This window comes from Microcaecilia unicolor, chromosome 1, assembly GCF_901765095.1.
Source record: "Microcaecilia unicolor chromosome 1, aMicUni1.1, whole genome shotgun sequence".
NCBI lineage: Eukaryota > Metazoa > Chordata > Amphibia > Gymnophiona > Siphonopidae > Microcaecilia > Microcaecilia unicolor.
Genome location: NC_044031.1, coordinates 748,723,717 through 748,743,911, shown reverse-complemented (window position 1 = coordinate 748,743,911; position 20,195 = coordinate 748,723,717). Strand labels below are relative to the sequence as shown.

The window sequence follows — 20,195 nt, the reverse complement described above, 5'->3', positions numbered from 1 at the left end:
ATAGAATCTGAAGATTATTTGTCACAGTCAAAACCAGCACACTTCATGGGCTAATCGTGATGGTCAGTCAGCCAACAAGTTTAGTTGACAATGCCTTAGTTCATAATTAGTATATAGTGTTCTACCTGAATGATTAAATCTGTTCTGCTGTGTTTTACAAAATGTATTTATTTTAATATTATTTGAGTAGTTTTGTCTAAGCAAATAGATGCTTCAATAGAGAGAAGAAATGCCAGACTGGATCTTACCTTCTTGCTATGAGTCGCCTGGATCTAACTGTCTTCCTTTCTTGTTCACTCTCTGCACTGCTTCCTTCCTCATCTTCACCATCATCCTCCTCATCTTCTTCCTGAACCTTAGATGCTTCCTCCTTCCATTTATCTCTGATGAAAATAACCATTTAACATTACAATTCCTGCACAGTGTCTGTCTACAGTATTTTGCAAACACAGAACTTTCTTTTAAAGTTGCCCACATTTTACCTATATTACAACATGTGGAGGGGTTGACCGTGAATCTGAGAATCACGAGTTACACAGCAACACAAAACACCTAACAGGACCAAAGTAATAATAATGCAAGGCCACTGCAGTATATAAATTCTAATAAGGCAATTCATGTACTAAGATAACACTAACTTTCCAAACTCCAATGTTATGGATTTAAGGAAGAAATTTTAACAGTGTTATGTCAAAGTGTATTTACACATGTAAACTGTCATGAAGATATAAGCAGTGATTTTAGAGCAAGCCGTACTTCTGCACATATGCAGCAGCCTGAAGAAATTTAAGAGAGACCTGTTCTGGGTGGTCCTTCAAAGTATACATGTATGCTGCATTTTAGAATAGTTAATTCATGTATAACTAAGCATTTACACCTGCTCTTAATTATTATTCATACTATTTATCATCTCTTTATAGTGTTACTAGACATAAGCACTTGGGAACTATATGACTGATGAATGCCAGATCAGCTGTAAAGAAATCCTCAGTGATCCATAATGTCATACATGAACAGCATCTTGACATCCTAGGAAGAAGTGAAACCTGGCTACATGAAAGTGGGGGTTTACCACTGGTTGAACTATGCCCAACAAGTTTCAATATCCAACATCAACAAAGACCAGGAAAACGGGGTGCAGGGATAGCAGTCTTGATTCGGGATACAATCAAACTGCACAGAAATATCCATCCCCCAGCTAAATGAATCAGAATCTCTTTTAATACATCTTGAAGAGGAGAAACCAATCTGGCTACTCACGGTAAAACCAAGCACCTCGTAACAACACATAAGCTGTGCAAGAACTCCTAGACCTGACTACTCTGAATTACCCTAGGATGGTGATCATGAGAGATTTCATTCTACACATCGAATCCCCAGATATCACCACAGCTGCCTTTCTGGACACAATAACAGCACTAGGATTCACACAGTTGATCAATTCTCCAACCCACGAAAAGGGTCACATACTAGATTTGGTATTCTGCAAAGGGGTTGATATCCCAGAAGTCTGGGATAGCAGTATTGAAATAACACTCCTATCATGGTGAGACCATTTTCTAATTAAATTTTCCTTAAGTGACCACCTGAAACAATGGCACCTCCCAGAGTTTGGAAGGAGATCAGAGACAAAAAAAAAAGCTCACCGTTGAGAATTTCCTAGAAGCCTTGGACTATCCACATGTGGATGAAAAGAAAACTACAGTGTCAGAACAGGTTGACATCTGGAATACACACTTAGCCAAAACCTTAGAGAAAACAGAACCACTAAAAAAGGTCTTATGTCCCACAAACAAATGCTCACCTTGGTTTTCTCCAGAACTTTGGATCCTTAAACAAGGACAGAAACTGGAAAGGAGATGGCGGAAATCTCACCTGGATGAAGACAGGCTAAACTGTAGGAAGCACACAACAAGGTATTGCCAAGCCTTTAACAGCAACCAAAAAGCAATATTTCTCTCAATGCATTGTACAGGCTGCCAATTCAACCAAGCAGCTGTTCAGTACAGTAAACAGCCTACCGCAACCCGCACAACAGAACCAGCCTGACCAGTCAAAACTAAGCTGCCTGATTTTGCTGCTTACGTCTCTGCCACGATTTACAGGCAACCACATCAAGCCTTAAATCAGTTAAACAGGAGTGCACAAACTTGCCCCCTCCTGACAGAGACATATGGGACACTTTTAAACCAATAACAGAGGAAAGAGCTTTGACAAAATCCTAAGAGACCTTCGACCAATAACCTGCTCCCTCGACCCCTGCCCATCAAAGATAGTGCAACAGGAAAATATGGGCCTCAAAGAAGGTGCCACTAAAATTGTAAACTCCTCTCTTTCTAATGGGCAACTACCAACAAAAAAGGGCAATGGTTCACCCTTTGCTAAAGAAAAACAACCTTGACCGTGACAAACTTGAAAGTTATCGGCCAGTATCCAACATCCCATTTCTAAGGAAACTTATAAAACAAATAGCCTTTGTTCAACTCACCGATTGGCTAGAAGAGAGAAAATGGCTAGATCCATGTCAATCTGGATTCAGACCTGGTTATGGAACAGAAATGGTCCTCATATCCCTACTAGATGATCTTCACAGAAACCGAGACAGGGGATTTGCCTCGGTGTTAGTACTGCTAGATTTCTCAGCAGCTTTTGACATTGTGGATCATGATATCATGCTAGCACGACTGACGGAAACAGGTATCAATGGAACAGCATTTGACTGGTTCAGATCTTATCAGACAGACAACAATCCATAATGTTTGGAAGCAACTTATCACCACCATGGACACTGACCTGCAGGGTACCACAAGGATCGATACTGTCACCCATTCTGTCCAATATCTACCAGAAGCCACCAGCCGAGCTGATTCAGTCAATAGACTCTCAGTTCTACATCTACGTGGATGATGTGCAGCTACTCATATGCATTGAACCTGACTTACCTACAGCCCTGAATAAACTGATTACCTGTCTAACATCAATTCAAGAATGGGCTAAGCACAACAAACGCTGCCTGAACCCAAGTAAAATTGAGCTTCTCTGAGTCCCCAACACAAGTGAACACATACGTGACATCAAAATCTCTTTTGGGAAGTATGAACTCCCTCTCACATCACAAGTCAGGAACCTTGGAATAGAGTTGGATTCAACACTTCTGATTCCCCAAATCCAAGCAAACCTCAAAAGCTGCTTCTACTATTTGTGACAACTACGCTGCCTCTCTTTACATTGAGAAGGAAAATCTTATTCCAGTTGTGCATGCCATGATGACATCAAAAAACTGGATTACTGTAATGCTCTCCACAACAGTCTGATTACAAAGGGTCTGCACCAGCTCCAATTGATTCACAATGCTGCAGCAAGACTTATAGAAGGCTGCAAGCAACGTGACCACATCACCATTTTTGCAAAAACTTCACTGGCTACCAGTACAATACAGGGCTAAATTTAAAACCCTGCCTGATCTTCAAGGCCCTTAAAGAAATGGACCAGAGTACTTGAAGAATAGGATGATCCCTCTACACACCTCCAAGGACACTAACGTCCTCCCCAAGGGGTATCCCTAACCACACCCTCTCCAAAAGACATCACACGATGTGATACCCACAAGCGAGCCTTCTCCAGAGTAGACCCCACACTCTGAAATGCACTCCCTGAAAGGCTCCACTTAATTTCTACTTCAGGAAGCAGGTGAAAGCGTGGCTCTTCAACCAGGCCTTTAATAGAAGAAGTAACTAACTTGTGTTGACATTGTAAGTAGTATATTATGCCATACTTTGTATTGTTATTTGAATATTTTTACTGCTGTAATCGTCTATTGCTTATGTTTAATTTATTCTTGAGAGAATTCTTTCAAAAAGGCCATAAATAAATCCTAACAAATAAAAAAAAATAAATAGGACAGTTACTGCTCCATGGAGCTTACAAATGTCATCAAAACAAGAGGTTAGGGAATTTCTTTAGTTACAAGAAATGATTAAAAAACATGGTGGGGGTCACATGATGCTCAGCTGAGCTCAGCAGACAGAGGCAAGCTCCTAGGCCCCACGGGGAATATCTACCCTCCTCTAACCACCACAATACATAGACAACATAGCTTAGATTTATGGATAAAGCCTTCGTGGATCTAGCGACACCTTTTATTGGAGTAATTACGAGATGATAACCTCTGAAACCCCCTTCCCCCCCCCCCCCCCCAAAAAAAAGCGATAAGAGAGCGAGCCTGCTTGGGAGACCTCAAGACGGCGGAAGAGGAGATGACAGGGATGGATTCGGTCAGCTCTGCCTAGGCCACAGAAGTTGCAGGGGAGATAAAGGCGGCTCTGGAGAAATCTGTTGACAAGAAATTACAGAACATAGCAGAAAAAATGATCCTCAGTAGATAATCACCTGGAGACTATGAGAAATGACTTTTTAACTTTCCAACAGCTCTGACATTGTGAGCAGTGACCCGGCTAGGAAGGGTCAGCCCAGCCTGAGTATGTGTATAGGAGATACAGTCAAGTAGATAAAGTACGCTTGGTGATAGGTATTGCTAATCTGTTAGGATCGAAGGATATGAAAAACTTGGTTGATTTCATATTTAAGATATACAGTGCTGCTTCTCCCAGGATTACAGTGTGGCTTATGAAAGAAGGCAGGTAGTACAATGGAGTGATTGAGGTGGAACCCCAATACCACTTCATGGAGGAATTTGGGGTGGGTTTGGAGGACAACCCTATCGTGGTAGAACCTGGCTTAAAGTGGGTCTACCACAAGGGTTTTAAGTTTGCTGACTTCTGGCAGAAGTGTGTGCTATTAAGAACATTACCTTATATGTGAGGAACTTTAGAAAACAGGAATGAAGTGGTTCAAATGGAGTTTTCATGAAAGCTGTTAGGATAACATTGAGATCACACACCTCCGGAGGTGGTTTGATAAGAGGTTTAGTGTGAAACAAACCTTTCAGAAATCTAACTTGTAATGGATGAACTGAAACTAGCTTATTGACAACTTTAGAAGTAAAAGAACTGATGGCACTCAAGTGTATTCTGAGTTAGTTTTGAGGCCAGAATCCGAAAGATAGAGAAGGGAAGAAAGAGAGCTCACAGCAGGTCGAGTGTTCTGGCTGCATACCAAAGAGAAAATCTTTTCCACTTTAAAAAGTAACATTTTCATATGGAAGGATTCCTAGAAGATAGGAGTATTCTAGAGACTGTATGAGGAAGGATTAAAGAACGTAAGTGTATGCTGTCAGAAACCAAGTCATCAGGGCTACAGAGAGAGGGTCTGGATGGAGAAGGGAACCCTCAATTCTGTGTTATCAGGGTTGGAAAAGAATCTAACTTCAATGGTTCTCTGGACGATAAATCTAAAGGGAACCTGATCTGATGTGGCCAGTAGGGAGCCATTAGTATCATGGTCCCCTGGTCTCAACTCAGTTTGAGAAGTTTTCTCAATGAGAGGTAGCAGGGGGAAGCATATAGAAGGTTCAATCCTCAGTGGAGCAAGAAGGCATCTGGGGCTGTGGCTGGGAGCATATATTCTGAAATAATGGGAAAATTTACTGTTCTCAAGAGAAGCGACGAGATCTATCACTGGGGTTCCCCACTGCTGGAATATATGATGAACTACAGAGGTGCTGAGGGACATTCATGAGGCTGAAGGAGGCTGCTCCGTTTGTCTGCTACTACATACTGTTTCCTAGCAAAGTAAACAGCTCGTAGAGAGATGTTTCAAGTAGCTGCCCAAGTCCATATCTGTATAGCTCGCAGACAGATAGTAAGAACCTGTTCCCCCTTGTTTGTTCAGGTAATAAATCGCAACCTGGCTGTCTGTGCAAACAAGTATTGCCTGATCAAGAATGCAAAAGAGTTTTGAAAGCATTTCAGATTGCCTGCAATTTGAAGAGATTAGGGGGGCAACTGAGAGTAAAAACTGTACAACAGGCGTGGACGCTGTTTAAAAATACCATCCTGGAGGCCCAGGCCATACATATTCCGCGAATTAGAAAAGAAAGACGGAACTCCAAAAGACACCCGGCCTGGTTGAAAAGTGAGGTGAAGGAAGCTATTAGGGCTAAAAGAAACGCCTTCAGAAAATGGAAGAAGGAACCGTCTGAAAATAACAAGAAACAGCATAAGGAGTGTCAAAGCAAATGCAAGGCGCAGATTAAGAAGGCCAAGAGGGAGTATGAAAAAAAGATAGCATTAGAGGCAAAAAAACATAGTAAAAAATTTTTTCGGTATATTAAAAGCAGGAAGCCGGCAAAAGAATCGGTTGGGCCGCTGGATGACCGAGGGGTAAAAGGGGCGATCAAGGAAGACAAAGACGTAGCGGAGAGACTGAATGAATTCTTTGCTTCGGTCTTCACCGAGGAAGATTTGGGTGGGATACCGGTGTCGGAAATGGTATTTCAAGCGGACGAGTCGGAGAAACTTACTGACTTCACGGTAAACCTGGAGGACGTAATGGGGCAGTTCGGCAAACTGAAGAGTAGCAAATCTCCTGGACCGGATGGTATTCATCCTAGAGTACTGATAGAACTGAAAAACGAGCTTGCGGAGCTACTGCTAGTGATATGCAACTTATCCTTAAAATCGAGCATGGTACCGGAAGATTGGAGGGTGGCCAATGTAACGCCCATTTTTAAAAAAGGCTCCAGGGGAGATCCGGGAAATTATAGACCGGTGAGTCTGACGTCGGTGCCGGGGAAAATGGTAGAGGCTATTATCAAAAACAAAATTACAGAGCACATCCGAGGACATGGATTACTGAGACCAAGTCAGCATGGCTTTTGTGTGGGGAAATCTTGCCTGACCAATTTACTTCAATTCTTTGAAAGAGTGAACAAACATGTGGACAAAGGGGAGTCGGCTGATATTGTGTATCTGGATTTTCAAAAGGCGTTTGACAAGGTACCTCATGAAAGGCTACAGAGGAAATTGGAGGGTCATGGGATAGGAGGAAATGTCCTATTGTGGATTAAAAACTGGTTGAAGGATAGGAAACAGAGAGTGGGGTTAAATGGGCAGTATTCACAATGGAGAAGGGTAGTTAGTGGGGTTCCCTCAGGGGTCCGTGCTAGGACCGCTGCTTTTTAATATATTTATAAATGATTTAGAGATGGGAGTAACTAGCGAGGTAATTAAATTTCCTGATGACACAAAGTTATTCAAAGTCGTTAAATCACGACAGGATTGTGAAAAATTACAAGAGGACCTTACGAGACTGGGAGACTGGGCGGCTAAATGGCAGATGACATTTAATGTGAGCAAGTGCAAGGTGATGCATGTGGGAAAAAAGAACCCGAATTATAGCTACGTCATGCAAGGTTCCACGTTAGGAGTTACGGACCAAGAAAGGGATCTGGGTGTCGTCGTCAATAACACACTGAAACCTTCTGCTCAGTGTGCTGCTGCGGCTAAGAAAGCGAATAGAATGTTGGGTATTATCAGGAAAGGTATGGAAAACAGGTGTGAGGATGTTATAATGCCGTTGTATCGTTCCATGGTGCGACCGCACCTTGAGTATTGTGTTCAATTCTGGTCGCCGCATCTCAAGAAAGATATAGTAGAATTGGAAAAGGTGCAGCGAAGGGCGACTAAAATGATAGTGGGGATGGGACGACTTCCCTATGAAGAAAGACTAAGGAGGCTAGGGCTATACAGCTTGGAGAAGAGACGGCTGAGGGGAGACATGATAGAGGTATATAAAATAATGAGTGGAGTGGAACAGGTGGATGTGAAGCGTCTGTTCACGCTTTCCAAAAATACTAGGACTAGGGGGCATGCGATGAAACTACAGTGTAGTAAATTTAAAACAAATCAGAGAAAACTTTTCTTCACCCAACGTGTAATTAAACTCTGGAATTCGTTGTCGGAGAAAGTGGTGAAGGCAGTTAGCTTAGCAGAGTTTAAAAAGGGGTTGGACGGTTTCCTAAAGGGCAAGTCCATAAACCGCTACTAAACGGACTTGGAAAACTCCAAAATTCCAGGAATAACATGTATAGAATGTTTGTACGTTTGGGAAGCTTGCCAGGTGCCCTTGGCCTGGATTGGCCGCTGTCGTGGACAGGATGCTGGGCTCGATGGACCCTTGGTCTTTTCCCAGTATGGCATTACTTATGTACTTATTGCTTCTCCCATGGGGACCAAGAAAGCGAATGCTACATACCTGTAGAAGGTATTCTCCGAGGACAGCAGGCTGATTGTTCTCACTGATGGGTTGACGTCCTCGGCAGCCCCCTCCATCGGAAAGTTTACTAGCAAAGGCCTTTGCTAGTCCTCGCGCGCCCATGCGCGGCCGTCTTCCCGCCCGAAACCGGCTCGAGCCGGCCAGTCCAGTATGTAGCAAGACAATACACTTCAAGGGAAGACTCAACTCCAAAGGGGAGGCGGGCGGGTTTGTGAGAACAATCAGCCTGCTGTCCTCGGAGAATACCTTCTACAGGTATGTAGCATTCGCTTTCTCCGAGGACAAGCAGGCTGCTTGTTCTCACTGATGGGGTATCCCTAGCCCCCAGGCTCACTCAAAACAACAACCATGGTCAATTGGACCTCGCAACGGCGAGGACATAACTGAGATTGACCTAAAAAATTTACCAACTAACTGAGAGTGCAGCCTGGAACAGAACAAACAGGGCCCTCGGGGGGTGGAGTTGGATCCTAAAGCCCAAACAGGTTCTGAAGAACTGACTGCCCGAACCGACTGTCGCGTCGGGTATCCTGCTGCAGGCAGTAATGAGATGTGAATGTGTGGACAGATGACCACGTCGCAGCTTTGCAAATTTCTTCAATGGAGGCTGACTTCAAGTGGGCTACCGACGCAGCCATGGCTCTAACATTATGAGCCGTGACATGACCCTCAAGAGCCAGCCCCGCCTGGGCGTAAGTGAAGGAAATGCAATCTGCTAGCCAATTGGATATGGTGCGTTTCCCTACAGCCACTCCCCTCCTATTGGGATCAAAAGAAACAAACAATTGGGCGGACTGTCTGTGGGGCTGTGTCCGCTCCAGGTAGAAGGCCAATGCTCTCTTGCAGTCCAATGTGTGCAGCTGACGTTCAGCAGGGCAGGAATGAGGACGGGGAAAGAATGTTGGCAAGACAATTGACTGGTTCAGATGGAACTCCGACACGACCTTCGGCAAGAACTTAGGGTGAGTGCGGAGGACTACTCTGTTATGATGAAATTTGGTGTAAGGGGCCTGGGCTACCAGGGCCTGAAGCTCACTGACTCTACGAGCTGAAGTAACTGCCACCAAGAAAATGACCTTCCAAGTCAAGTACTTCAGATGGCAGGAATTCAGTGGCTCGAAAGGAGGTTTCATCAGCTGGGTGAGAACGACATTGAGATCCCATGACACTGTAGGAGGCTTGACAGGGGGCTTTGACAACAGCAAGCCTCTCATGAAGCGAACAACTAAAGGCTGTCCTGAGATCGGCTTACCTTCCACATGGTAATGGTAAGCACTGATTGCACTAAGGTGAACCCTTACAGAGTTGGTCTTGAGACCAGACTCAGACAAGTGCAGAAGGTATTCAAGCAGGGTCTGTGTAGGACAATGCGAGGATCTAGGGCCTTGCTGTCACACCAGACGGCAAACCTCCTCCAATGGAAGAAGTAACTTCTCTTAGTGGAGTCTTTCCTGGAAGCAAGCAAGATGCGGGAGACACCCTCTGACAGACCCAAAGAGGCAAAGTCTACGCCCTCAACATCCAGGCCGTAAGAGCCAGGGACTGGAGGCTGGGATGCAGAAGTGCCCCTTCGTCCTGTGTGATGAGGGTCGGAAAACACTCCAATCTCCACGGTTCTTCGGAGGACAACTCCAGAAGAAGAGGGAACCAGATCTGACGCGGCCAAAAAGGAGCAATCAGAATCATGGTGCCTCGGTCTTGCTTGAGTTTCAACAAAGTCTTCCCCACCAGAGGTATGGGAGGATAAGCATACAGCAGACCCTCCCCCCAGTCCAGGAGGAAGGCATCCGATGCCAGTCTGCCGTGGGCCTGAAGCCTGGAACAGAACTGAGGGACTTTGTGGTTCACTCGAGATGCGAAGAGATCTACCAAGGGGGTGCCCCACACCTGGAAGATCTGTCGTACCACACGGGAATTGAGCGACCACTCGTGAGGTTGCATAATCCTGCTCAACCTGTCGGCCAGACTGTTGTTTACGCCTGCCAGATATGTGGCTTGGAGCTCCATGCCGTGATGGCGAGCCCAGAGCCACATGCTGACGGCTTCCTGACACAGGGGGCGAGATCCGGTGCCCCCCTGCTTGTTGACATAGTACATGGCAACCTGGTTGTCTGTCTGAATTTGGATAATTTGGTGGGACAGCCGATCTCTGAAAGCCTTCAGAGCGTTCCAGATCGCTCGTAACTCCAGAAGATTGATCTGCAGATCGCGTTCCTGGAGGGACCAGCTTCCTTGGGTGTGAAGCCCATCGACATGAGCTCCCCATCCCAGGAGGGACGCATCCGTGGTCAGCACCTTTTGTGGCTGAGGAATTTGGAAGGGACGTCCCAGAGTCAAATTGGAGCAAATCGTCCACCAATATAGGGATTTGAGAAAACTCGTGGACAGGTGGATCACGTCCTCTAGACCCCTGGCGGCCTGATACCACTGGGAGGCTAGGGTCCATTGAGCAGATCTCATGTGAAGGCGGGCCATGGGAGTCACATGAACTGTGGAGGCCATGTGGCCCAGCAATCTCAACATCTGCCGAGCTGTGATCTGCTGGGACGCTCGCACCCGCGAGACGAGGGACAACAAGTTGTTGGCTCTCGTTTCTGGGAGATAGGCGCGAGCCGTCCGAGAATCCAGCAGAGCTCCTATGAATTCGAGTTTCTGCACTGGGAGAAGATAGGACTTTGGATAATTTATCACAAACCCCAGTAGCTCCAGGAGGCGAATAGTCATCTGCATGGACTGCAGGGCTCCTGCCTCGGATGTGTTCTTCACCAGCCAATCGTCGAGATATGGGAACACGTGCACCCCCAAGCCTGCGAAGTGCCGCTGCTACTACAGCCAAGCACTTTGTGAACACCCTGGGCGCAGAGGCGAGCCCAAAGGGTAGCACACAGTACTGGAAGTGGCGTGTGCCCAGCTGAAATCGCAGATACTGTCTGTGAGCTGGCAGTATCGGGATATGAGTGTAGGCATCCTTCAAGTCCAGAGAGCATAGCCAATCGTTTTGCTGAATCATGGGGAGGAGGGTGCCCAGGGAAAGCATCCTGAACTTTTCTTTTACGAGATATTTGTTCAGGGCCCTTAGGTCTAGGATGGGACGCATCCCCCCTGTTTTCTTTTCCACAAGGAAGTACCTGGAATAGAATCCCAGCCCTTCCTGCCCGGATGGCACGGGCTCGACCGCATTGGCGCTGAGAAGGGCGGAGAGTTCCTCTGCAAGTACCTGCTTGTGCTGGAAGCTGTAAGACTGAGCTCCCGGTGGACAATTTGGAGGTTTTGAGGCCAAATTGAGGATGTATCCTTGCCGGACTATTTGCAGAACCCACTGATCGGAGGTTATGAGAGGCCACCTTTGGTGAAAAGCTATCAACCTCCCCCCGACCGGCAGGTCGCCCGGCACTGACACTGGGATGTCGGCTATGCCCTGCTGGAGCCAGTCAAAAGCTCGCCCCTTGCTTTTGCTGGGGAGCCACGGGGCCTTGCTGAGGCGCACGCTGCTGACGAGAGCGAGCGCGCTGGGGCTTAGCCTGGGCCGCAGGCTGTCGGGAAGGAGGATTGTACCTACGCTTACCAGAAGCATAGGGAACAGTCTTCCTTCCCCCGAAAAATCTTCTACCTGTAGAGGTAGATGCTGAAGGCTGCCGGCGGGAGAACTTGTCGAATGCGGTGTCCCGCTGGTGGAGAGACTCTACCACCTGCTCGACTTTTTCCCCAAAAATGTTGTCCGCACGGCAAGGCGAGTCCGCAATCCGCTGCTGGAGTCTATTCTCCAGGTCGGCGGCACGCAGCCATGAGAGCCTGCGCATCACCACACCTTGAGCAGCGGCCCTGGACGCAACATCAAAAGTGTCATAAACTCCTCTGGCCAGGAATTTTCTGCACGCCTTCAGCTGCCTGACCACCTCCTGAAAAGGCTTGGCTTGCTCAGGGGGAAGAGCATCAACCAAGCCCGCCAACTGCCGCACATTGTTCCGCATGTGTATGCTCGTGTAGAGCTGGTAAGACTGGATCTTGGCCACGAGCATAGAAGAATGGTAGGCCTTCCTCCCAAAGGAGTCTAAGGTTCTAGGGTCTTTGCCCGGGGGCGCCGAAGCATGCTCCCTAGAACTCTTAGCCTTCTTTAGGGCCAAATCCACAACTCCAGAGTCATGAGGCAACTGAGTGCGCATCAGCTCTGGGTCCCCATGGATCCGGTACTGGGACTCGATCTTCTTGGGAATGTGGGGATTACTTAATGGCTTGGTCCAGTTCGCAAGCAATGTCTTTTTCAGGACATGATGCAAGGGAACAGTGGACGCTTCCTTAGGTGGAGAAGGATAGTCCAGGAGCTCAAACATTTCAGCCCTGGGCTCGTCCTCCACAACCACCGGGAAGGGGATGGCCGTAGACATCTCCCGGACAAAGGAAGCGAAAGACAGACTCTCAGGAGGAGAAAGCTGCCTTTCAGGAGAGGGAGTGGGATCAGAAGGAAGACCCTCAGACTCCTCGTCAGAGAAATATCTGGGGTCTTCTTCGTCCTCCCACGAGGCCTCACCCTCGGTGTCAGACACAAGTTCACGGACCTGTGTCTGCAACCTCGCCCGGCTCGACTCCGTGGAGCCACGTCCACGATGGGGGCGTCGAGAGGTAGACTCCCTCGCCCGCATCGGCGAAGCTCCCTCCGCCGACGTAGTCGGGGAGCCTTCCTGGGAGGTGGCCGCGGTCGGCACCGCACGCGGTACTGACGTCGGGGACCTCAACCTGGGCGATGGACCAGCCGGCGCCACGCTCGACGGTACCGGAGGCGCAAGCACCGCCGGTACCGGAGGGGTAGGGCGCAACAGCTCTCCCAGAATCTCTGGGAGGACGGCCCGGAGGCTCTCGTTCAGAGTGGCTGCAGAAAAAGGCTGAGAGGTCGATGCAGGCGTCGACGTCAGAACCTGTTCCGGGCGAGGAGGCTGTTCCGGGCTGTCCAGAGTGGAGCGCATCGACACCTCCTGAACAGAGGGTGAGCGGTCCTCTCGGTGCCGATGCCTGCTGGGTGCCAATTCCCTCGGCGACCCAGAGCTCTCGGTGCCGACACGGGGAGGAGACCGGTGTCGATGCTTCTTCGACTTCTTCCGAAGCATGTCACCGGAGCTCCCCGGCACCGACGAGGAGGACGTAGAATCCATCCGTCGCTTCCTCGGGGCCGAGACCGAAGAGGGTCGATCCCGGGGGGGCTGTACCGCAGGAGCCCTCAGGGTAGGAGGAGACCCACCCGAAGGCTCACCGCCACCAGCAGGGGAATGGACAGCCCTCACCTGCACTCCTGACGATGCACCTCCGTCCGACGACATCAGCAGACGAAGTCTCGGTACCACCGACGTCGATGTAGTCGCCCGATGCCTCGGCGCCGATGCAGAGGTCCGATGCCTCGATGCAGTCGATGGAGCGGCAGCCAAGGAAGATGGTCCGGACGCTGACGACGTCGATGCACTCGATGCCTCCGGTGCCGATGTCGACGAAGAGCCCGAGAACAAAACGTTCCACTGAGCTAATCTCGCTACCTGAGTCCGCCTTTGTAACAGGGAACACAGACTGCAGTTCTGAGGGCGGTGCTGGGCCCCTAGACACTGAAGACACGCAGAGTGCCTATCAGTGAGCGAGATTACCCGGGCGCACTGGGTGCACTTCTTGAAGCCGCTGGAAGGCTTCGATGTCATGGGCGGAAAAATCACGCCGGCGAAATCAAAGGCCGAAATGGCGAAAATTGAAGCACCAAAATTTAAAGGGAGAAAAATCTCGACCGAGGCCAAACTAGGCCTACCCCGACAACGAAAGAAAACTTACGGGGCAAAAGCTGTGAAAATTACGGGAAGGGCAGAAAACCCGAAAGGGTCTTCCGGAACACTTCCGGAGCGCTTCCCGAACTTTTTAAAAGAAAAACAAGGAAAAAACATGTCGAAAAGGACGCGCGAGGTCGACTCTCTGGGGCACGAACGGCGTAACACGACCGTACCGAGCGCGGACGAAAGAAGACTGGCCGGCTCGAGCCGGTTTCGGGCGGGAAGACGGCCGCGCATGGGCGCGCGAGGACTAGCAAAGGCCTTTGCTAGTAAACTTTCCGATGGAGGGGGCTGCCGAGGACGTCAACCCATCAGTGAGAACAAGCAGCCTGCTTGTCCTCGGAGAATCTTGTGTATAGAAACCATCGAGGTGAGTACCCCAATATAACATGGAAGCATCTGTGTTTAGGATCTTGTGATGTGGAGGGGACCAGAGGGATTCCATGCAAAATTCTTCTATGAGTAGAAACTTGTTTAAATCTTGCAGATCAAGAACTGGACGTACTCCCCCGTCTTTTTTGATATGAGAAAATATCTGGAATAGAAACCTCAACCTTTGAACGGCGGAGGAAATGGTTCTACTGCATTCTGCAGGAGGGCCGAGAGTTCCTCTCAAAGTTGTTTCATTTGGAGGGAGTTGAAACAGGACTCTCTTAGTGGATGGTTGGGAGGTCTTCTTTGCCAGTATAGAGTATAGCATGCTGAATGGTATGTAGCACCCAACGATCTGAGGTAATGAGAGGCCAACTCTGTTGAAACAGAATGAGCCCCCCTCTGACAGGTAGGTCGCTTCGCAAGGACAACTGTACAGTGGCAATGCTCTAGCAAGGAGTCAAAAATTAAGTTGTTTAGACCGAGAGGTGTCTGGGATTTTTTACTCCGCTGCTGTCTTGGATGTAAGCGTTGGGGCATAGTGCTTTGAGGTGGAGAAGTGTAATAACAGACATACAGTAACTGAAGGATCAATAGCCTCCTGCAAATCTTCTAGAAGAAGCAGCAGCAGAACTTTGTGGCCTTGATATTATCAAGTCTTTATAGTATCTATAATTTTTTTAAATTAGGTCGGCAGCTTTCTCAACTGTGTGACCAAACAAGTTTCTCCACGACAAGAGACATCTGCTAGACGCTCCTGGACAGCAGATTCGAGGTCGGAGAGCTTGAGCCAGGAGAGACGTCGCATTTTCACTGCTACACTGGAAATGCATGAGGACATCAAAGATTTGCATTGCCAGATATTTACAATAGTCGAGAAGCTTTCTGTGAAGCTTATGAATTCCTCAGCTTTCTTGGGGGAGGAAGTGTGTGTATGTGTGTGTGTGTGGGGGGGGGGTTGGAAATTCGCAAAACATAAAATATTCTGTATTAGAGATTTTAAGTAAATTGTGGAATAAAGTTGATAATCCAAATATGTGATTGGTTAGCATTGAAGCCTGAAAAGCCTGAAAAGTTTTTCTGCCAAGAGTCCAACGTTCTAGCTTCTCTTCCTGCAGGAGGAGAAACATCAGATCTTAAAAGTACATAAGTAATTGCCATACTGGGACAGACCAAAGATGCATCAAGCCCAGAACCCTGGCAAGATCCCAAAAAACTACAAAACATTTTATGCTGCTTATCCCAGAAATAAGCAGTGGATTTTCCCCAAGTCCATTTTAATAATGCTCTATGGACTTTTCCTTTAGGAAGCCATCCAAACCTTTTTTAAACCCCACTAAGCTAACCGCCTTTACCATATTCTCTGGCAACAAAATCCAGAGTTTAATCACACGTTGAATGAAGAAATATTTTCTCCAATTTGTTTTAAATTTACTACATTGTAGCTTAATTGAATGCCCCCTAGTCCTAGTATTTTTGGAAACAGTAAACAGATGCTTCATGACTACCCTTAACACTCCACTCATTATTTTATAGACCTCTATCATCTCCCCTCAGCAGTCTTTCCTTCAAGCTGAAGAGCCCTAGCCGCTTTAGCCTTTCCTATTAGGGAAGTCGCACCATGCCCTTTATAATTTTTGTTGCCCTTCTCTGTACCTTTTCTAAGTCCAGTATATCTTTTTTGAGATGTGGTGACCAGAAATGAACATAATATTCGAGGTGCGGTCGCACAACGGAGCGATACAAAGGCATTATAACATCCTCATTTTTGTTTTCCACTCCTTTCCAAATAATACCTAACTTTCTATTTGCTTTCCTAGCCACCGCAGAACATTGAACAGAAGGTTTCAAAGAATCATGAACGACGATACCTAGACCCCTTTCTTGGTCAGTGACTCCTAACGTGGAACCTTGCATTACGTAGCTATAACTCGGGTTCCTCTCCCACATGCATCACTTTGCACTTGCTCACATTAAACATCATCTAACATTTCGATGCCCAGTCTCGTTAAGGTCCTCTTGTAATTTGTCACAATCCTCTTGCGATTTAACAAATTTGAATAACTTTGTATCGTCAGCAAATTTAATTACCTCACTAGTTACTCCCATCTCTAGGTCATTTAAAAATATGTTAAAAAGCAGCGGTCCCAGCACAGACCCCTGGGGAACCCCACTAACTACCCTTCTCTATTGAGAATACCGACCATTTAACCCTACTCTCTGTTTTCTATCTTTTAAACAGTTTTTAATCCACAACAGAACACTACCTCCTATCCCATGACTCTCCAATTTCCTCTGGAGTCCTTTCATGAGGTACTTTGTCAAACGCCTTTTCAAAATCCAGATACACAATATCAACCGGCTCACCTTTATCCAAATGTTTGTTCACCCCTTCAAAGAAATGTAATAGATTGGTGAGGCACGATTTCCCATCACTAAATACATTTTGGCTTTGTCTCATTAATCCATGCTTTTGAATATGCTCTGTAATTTTGTTCTTAATAATAGTCTCTACCATTTTGCCTGGCTCCGACATCAGGCTCACTGGTCTATATTTCCAGGATCTCCTGTGGAACCTTTTTTAAAAATTGGCGTTAAATTGGCCACCCTGCAATCTTCCAGTACCACGCTCAATTTTAAAGATAAATTACATATCACTAACAATAGTTCTGCAAGTTCATTTTTCAATTCTATCAGAACTCTGGGATGAATACCATCAGGTCCAGGAGATTTGCTACTTTTCAATATGTCAAATTGCCCCATCCTCCAGGTTTATAGAGATTTCATTCAGTTTCTCTGACTAGTCAGCTTTGAATACGATTTCTGGCACCGGTATCTCTACCAGATCTTCCTCAGTGAAGACCGAAGCAAAAAATTCAATTAATCTCTCCACTATGGCTTTGTGGTCTCCGATTGCCCCTTTTACCCCTCGGTCATATAGCGGTCCAACTGATTCTTTTGCCGGCTTCCTTCTTTTAATATACCAAAAAAGCGAAGATACATACCTGTAGCAGGCTGATTGTTCTCACATGTGGGTCAGCAGCCACGGCGGCCAAGGAAATGGCAAATTTTTTCACAGCAAAATTAAAAAAGTTTTCCCAGAGCCTTCTTATGCGCGAACTGCGCGCACCGCGCATGCGCGGACGACTTCCCACCCGTCAAGTGAGCGTTCCCGCTCAGTTTAATCAAAAAGCAAATAATAAACAAACAATTCCAAAAGGGAGGTCGGCGGGTTTATGAGAGCAATCAGCCTGCTGTCATCGGAGAATACCTGCTACAGGTATGTATCTTCACTTTCTCCAAGGACAAGCAGGCTACCTGTTCTCACATGTGGGGTATCCCTAGCATCCAGGCTCACTCAAAACAATAAACGTTGATCAACTGGGCCTTGCAACGGTGAGGACATAACATGGATTGACCTGAAAACATAAACAACTGAGTGCAGCCTGGAACAGAACAAAAATGGGTCTAGGAGGGTGGAGTTGGATTCTAAACCCGGAACAGATTCTGCAGCACCGACTGCCCAAACCGACTGTCGCATCGGGTATCCTGCTGGAGGCAGTAGTGAGATGTGAATGTGTGGACTGATGACCACGTTGCAGCCTTGCAAATCTCCTCACTGGAGGCTGACTACGTGAGGCACTCACGCAGCCATGGCTCTCATTGTAAGCCGTGACATGGCCCTCCAGAGACAGCCCAGTTGGGCGTAAATGAAGGATAGGCAATCTGCTAGCCAATTGGAGATTGTGCGTTTTCCGATGGTGACTCCCCTCCTGTTGGGATCAAAAGATACAAACAACTGGGTGGAGTGTCTAAAGGGCTTAGTCCGCTCCACGTAAAAGGCCAATGCTCTCTTGCAGTCCAAGGTGTGCAAACTGCTTCCACCAGGGTGGGTATGAGGATGGGGAAAGAATGTTGGCAAGACAATTGACTGGTTCAGATGGAACTCAGACACCACCTTTGGTAGGAACTTAGGGTGTGTGCGGAGGACTACTCTGTTTGATGGAACTTGATATAAGGTGCATGCACTACCAAGGCCTGAAGCTCACTGACTCTACGAGCTGAAGTAACAGCCACCAAGAAAATGACCTTCCAGTTCAAGTACTTCAGATGGCAGGAATTCAGTGGCTCAAAAGGAGCTTTCCTCAGCTGGGTGAGAATGACATTGAGATCCCATGACACTGGTGGAGGTTTAACAGGGGGCTTTGACAAAAGCAAACATCTCATAAGTGCATAAGTAATGCTACACTCGGAAAAGACCAAGAGTCCATCGAGCACAGCATCTTGTCCCCGACAACGGCCAATCTAGGACAAGGGCACCTGGCAAGCTTCACAGACGTACAAACATTCTATACATGTTATTCCTGGAATTGTGGATTTTTCCAAAGTCCATTTAGTAGCGGTTTATGGACTTGTCCTTTAGGAAAACGTCTAACCCCTTTTTAAACTCTGCCAAGCTAACCGCCTTCACCACGTTCTACGGCAACGAATTCCAGAGTTTAATTATGCGTTGGGTGAAGAAAGATTTTCTCCTATTTGTTTTAAATTTACTACACTGTAGTTTCATCGCATGCCCCCTAGTCCTAGTATTTTTGGAAAGAGTAAACAGACGCTTCACATCCACCTGTTACACTCCACTCATTATTTTATATACCTCTATCATGTCTCCCCTCAACCGTCTCTTCTCCAAGCTGAAAAGCCCTAGCCTCCTTAGTCTTTCTTCATAGGGAAGTCGTCTCATCCCCGCTATCATTTTAGTCGCCCTTCGCTGCACCTTTTCCAATTCTACTATATCTTTTTTGAGATGTGGCGACCAGAATTGAACACAATACAAGATGCAGTCGCACCATGAAGCGATACAACTAAAGGCTGTCCAGAGATAGGCTTTCCCTCTACACGGCGATAAGCACTAATCGCACTAAGGTGAACTCTTACAGAGTTGGTATTGAGACCAGACTCTGACAAATGTAGAAGGTATTCAAGCAGGGTCTGTGTAGGACAAGAAAGAGGATCTAGGGCCTTGCTGTCACACCAGACGGCAAACCTCCTCCATTTGAAAAAGTAACACTTCTTCGTGGAATCTTTTCTGGAAGCAAGCAAGACTCGGGATACACCCTCTGAAAGACCCAAGGAGGCGAATTCTAAGCTCTCAACAGGCTGTGAGAGCCACCCCTCGTTCTGAGAGATGAGGGTTGGAAAACAGTTCAATCTCCACGGTTCTTCGGAGGACAACTCCAGAAAAAAAGGAAACCAGATCTGACGCAACCAGAAGGGTGCAATCAGGATCATGGTCCCACAGTCATGCTTGAGTTTCAACAAAGTCTTCCCTACTAGAGGTATGGGAGGATACACATACAGAAGGCCTGTCCCCCAATGTAGGAGGAAAGGCATCTGACGCTAGTCTGTTGTGGGCCTGAACCCTGCAACAGGACTGAGGGACCTTGTGATTGATCTGAGTGGCAAACAGATCCACCGAGGGAGTGCCTCATGCGCGGAAGATCTTGCGGACTAAGCCCATGTTCTGTGACCACTCGTGAGGTTTCATAATCCTGCTCAACCTGTCGGCCACCCTGTTGTTTACGCCTGCCAGATAAGTGGCTTGGAGAAACATGCCGTGATGACAAGACCAAAGCCACATTTGGACGGCTCCCTGACACAGAAGGCGAGATCTGGTGCCTCCCTGCGTGTTACTACTACTACTACTACTATTTAGCATTTCTATAGCGCTACAAAGCGTACGCAGCGCTGCACAAACATAGAAGACAGTCCCTGCTCAAACAGCTTACAATCTAGTAGACAAAAAATAAAGCAAACAAATCAATTAATGTGTAGAGGAAAGAGGAGAGT

The 20,195-nt window shown here is 47.2% G+C and overlaps 1 protein-coding gene across 1 annotated transcript in view; it reads right to left on the bottom strand.

The window, feature by feature from the left end:
* The window catches only part of CHD2 (chromodomain helicase DNA binding protein 2), a 434,678-nt gene that overhangs the window by 275,279 nt on the left and 139,204 nt on the right, over positions 1–20,195 (bottom strand). Inside the window, 1 exon segment of the mRNA XM_030189719.1 lies at positions 249–383. Within this exon segment, the coding sequence (XP_030045579.1) occupies positions 249–383 (135 nt within the window).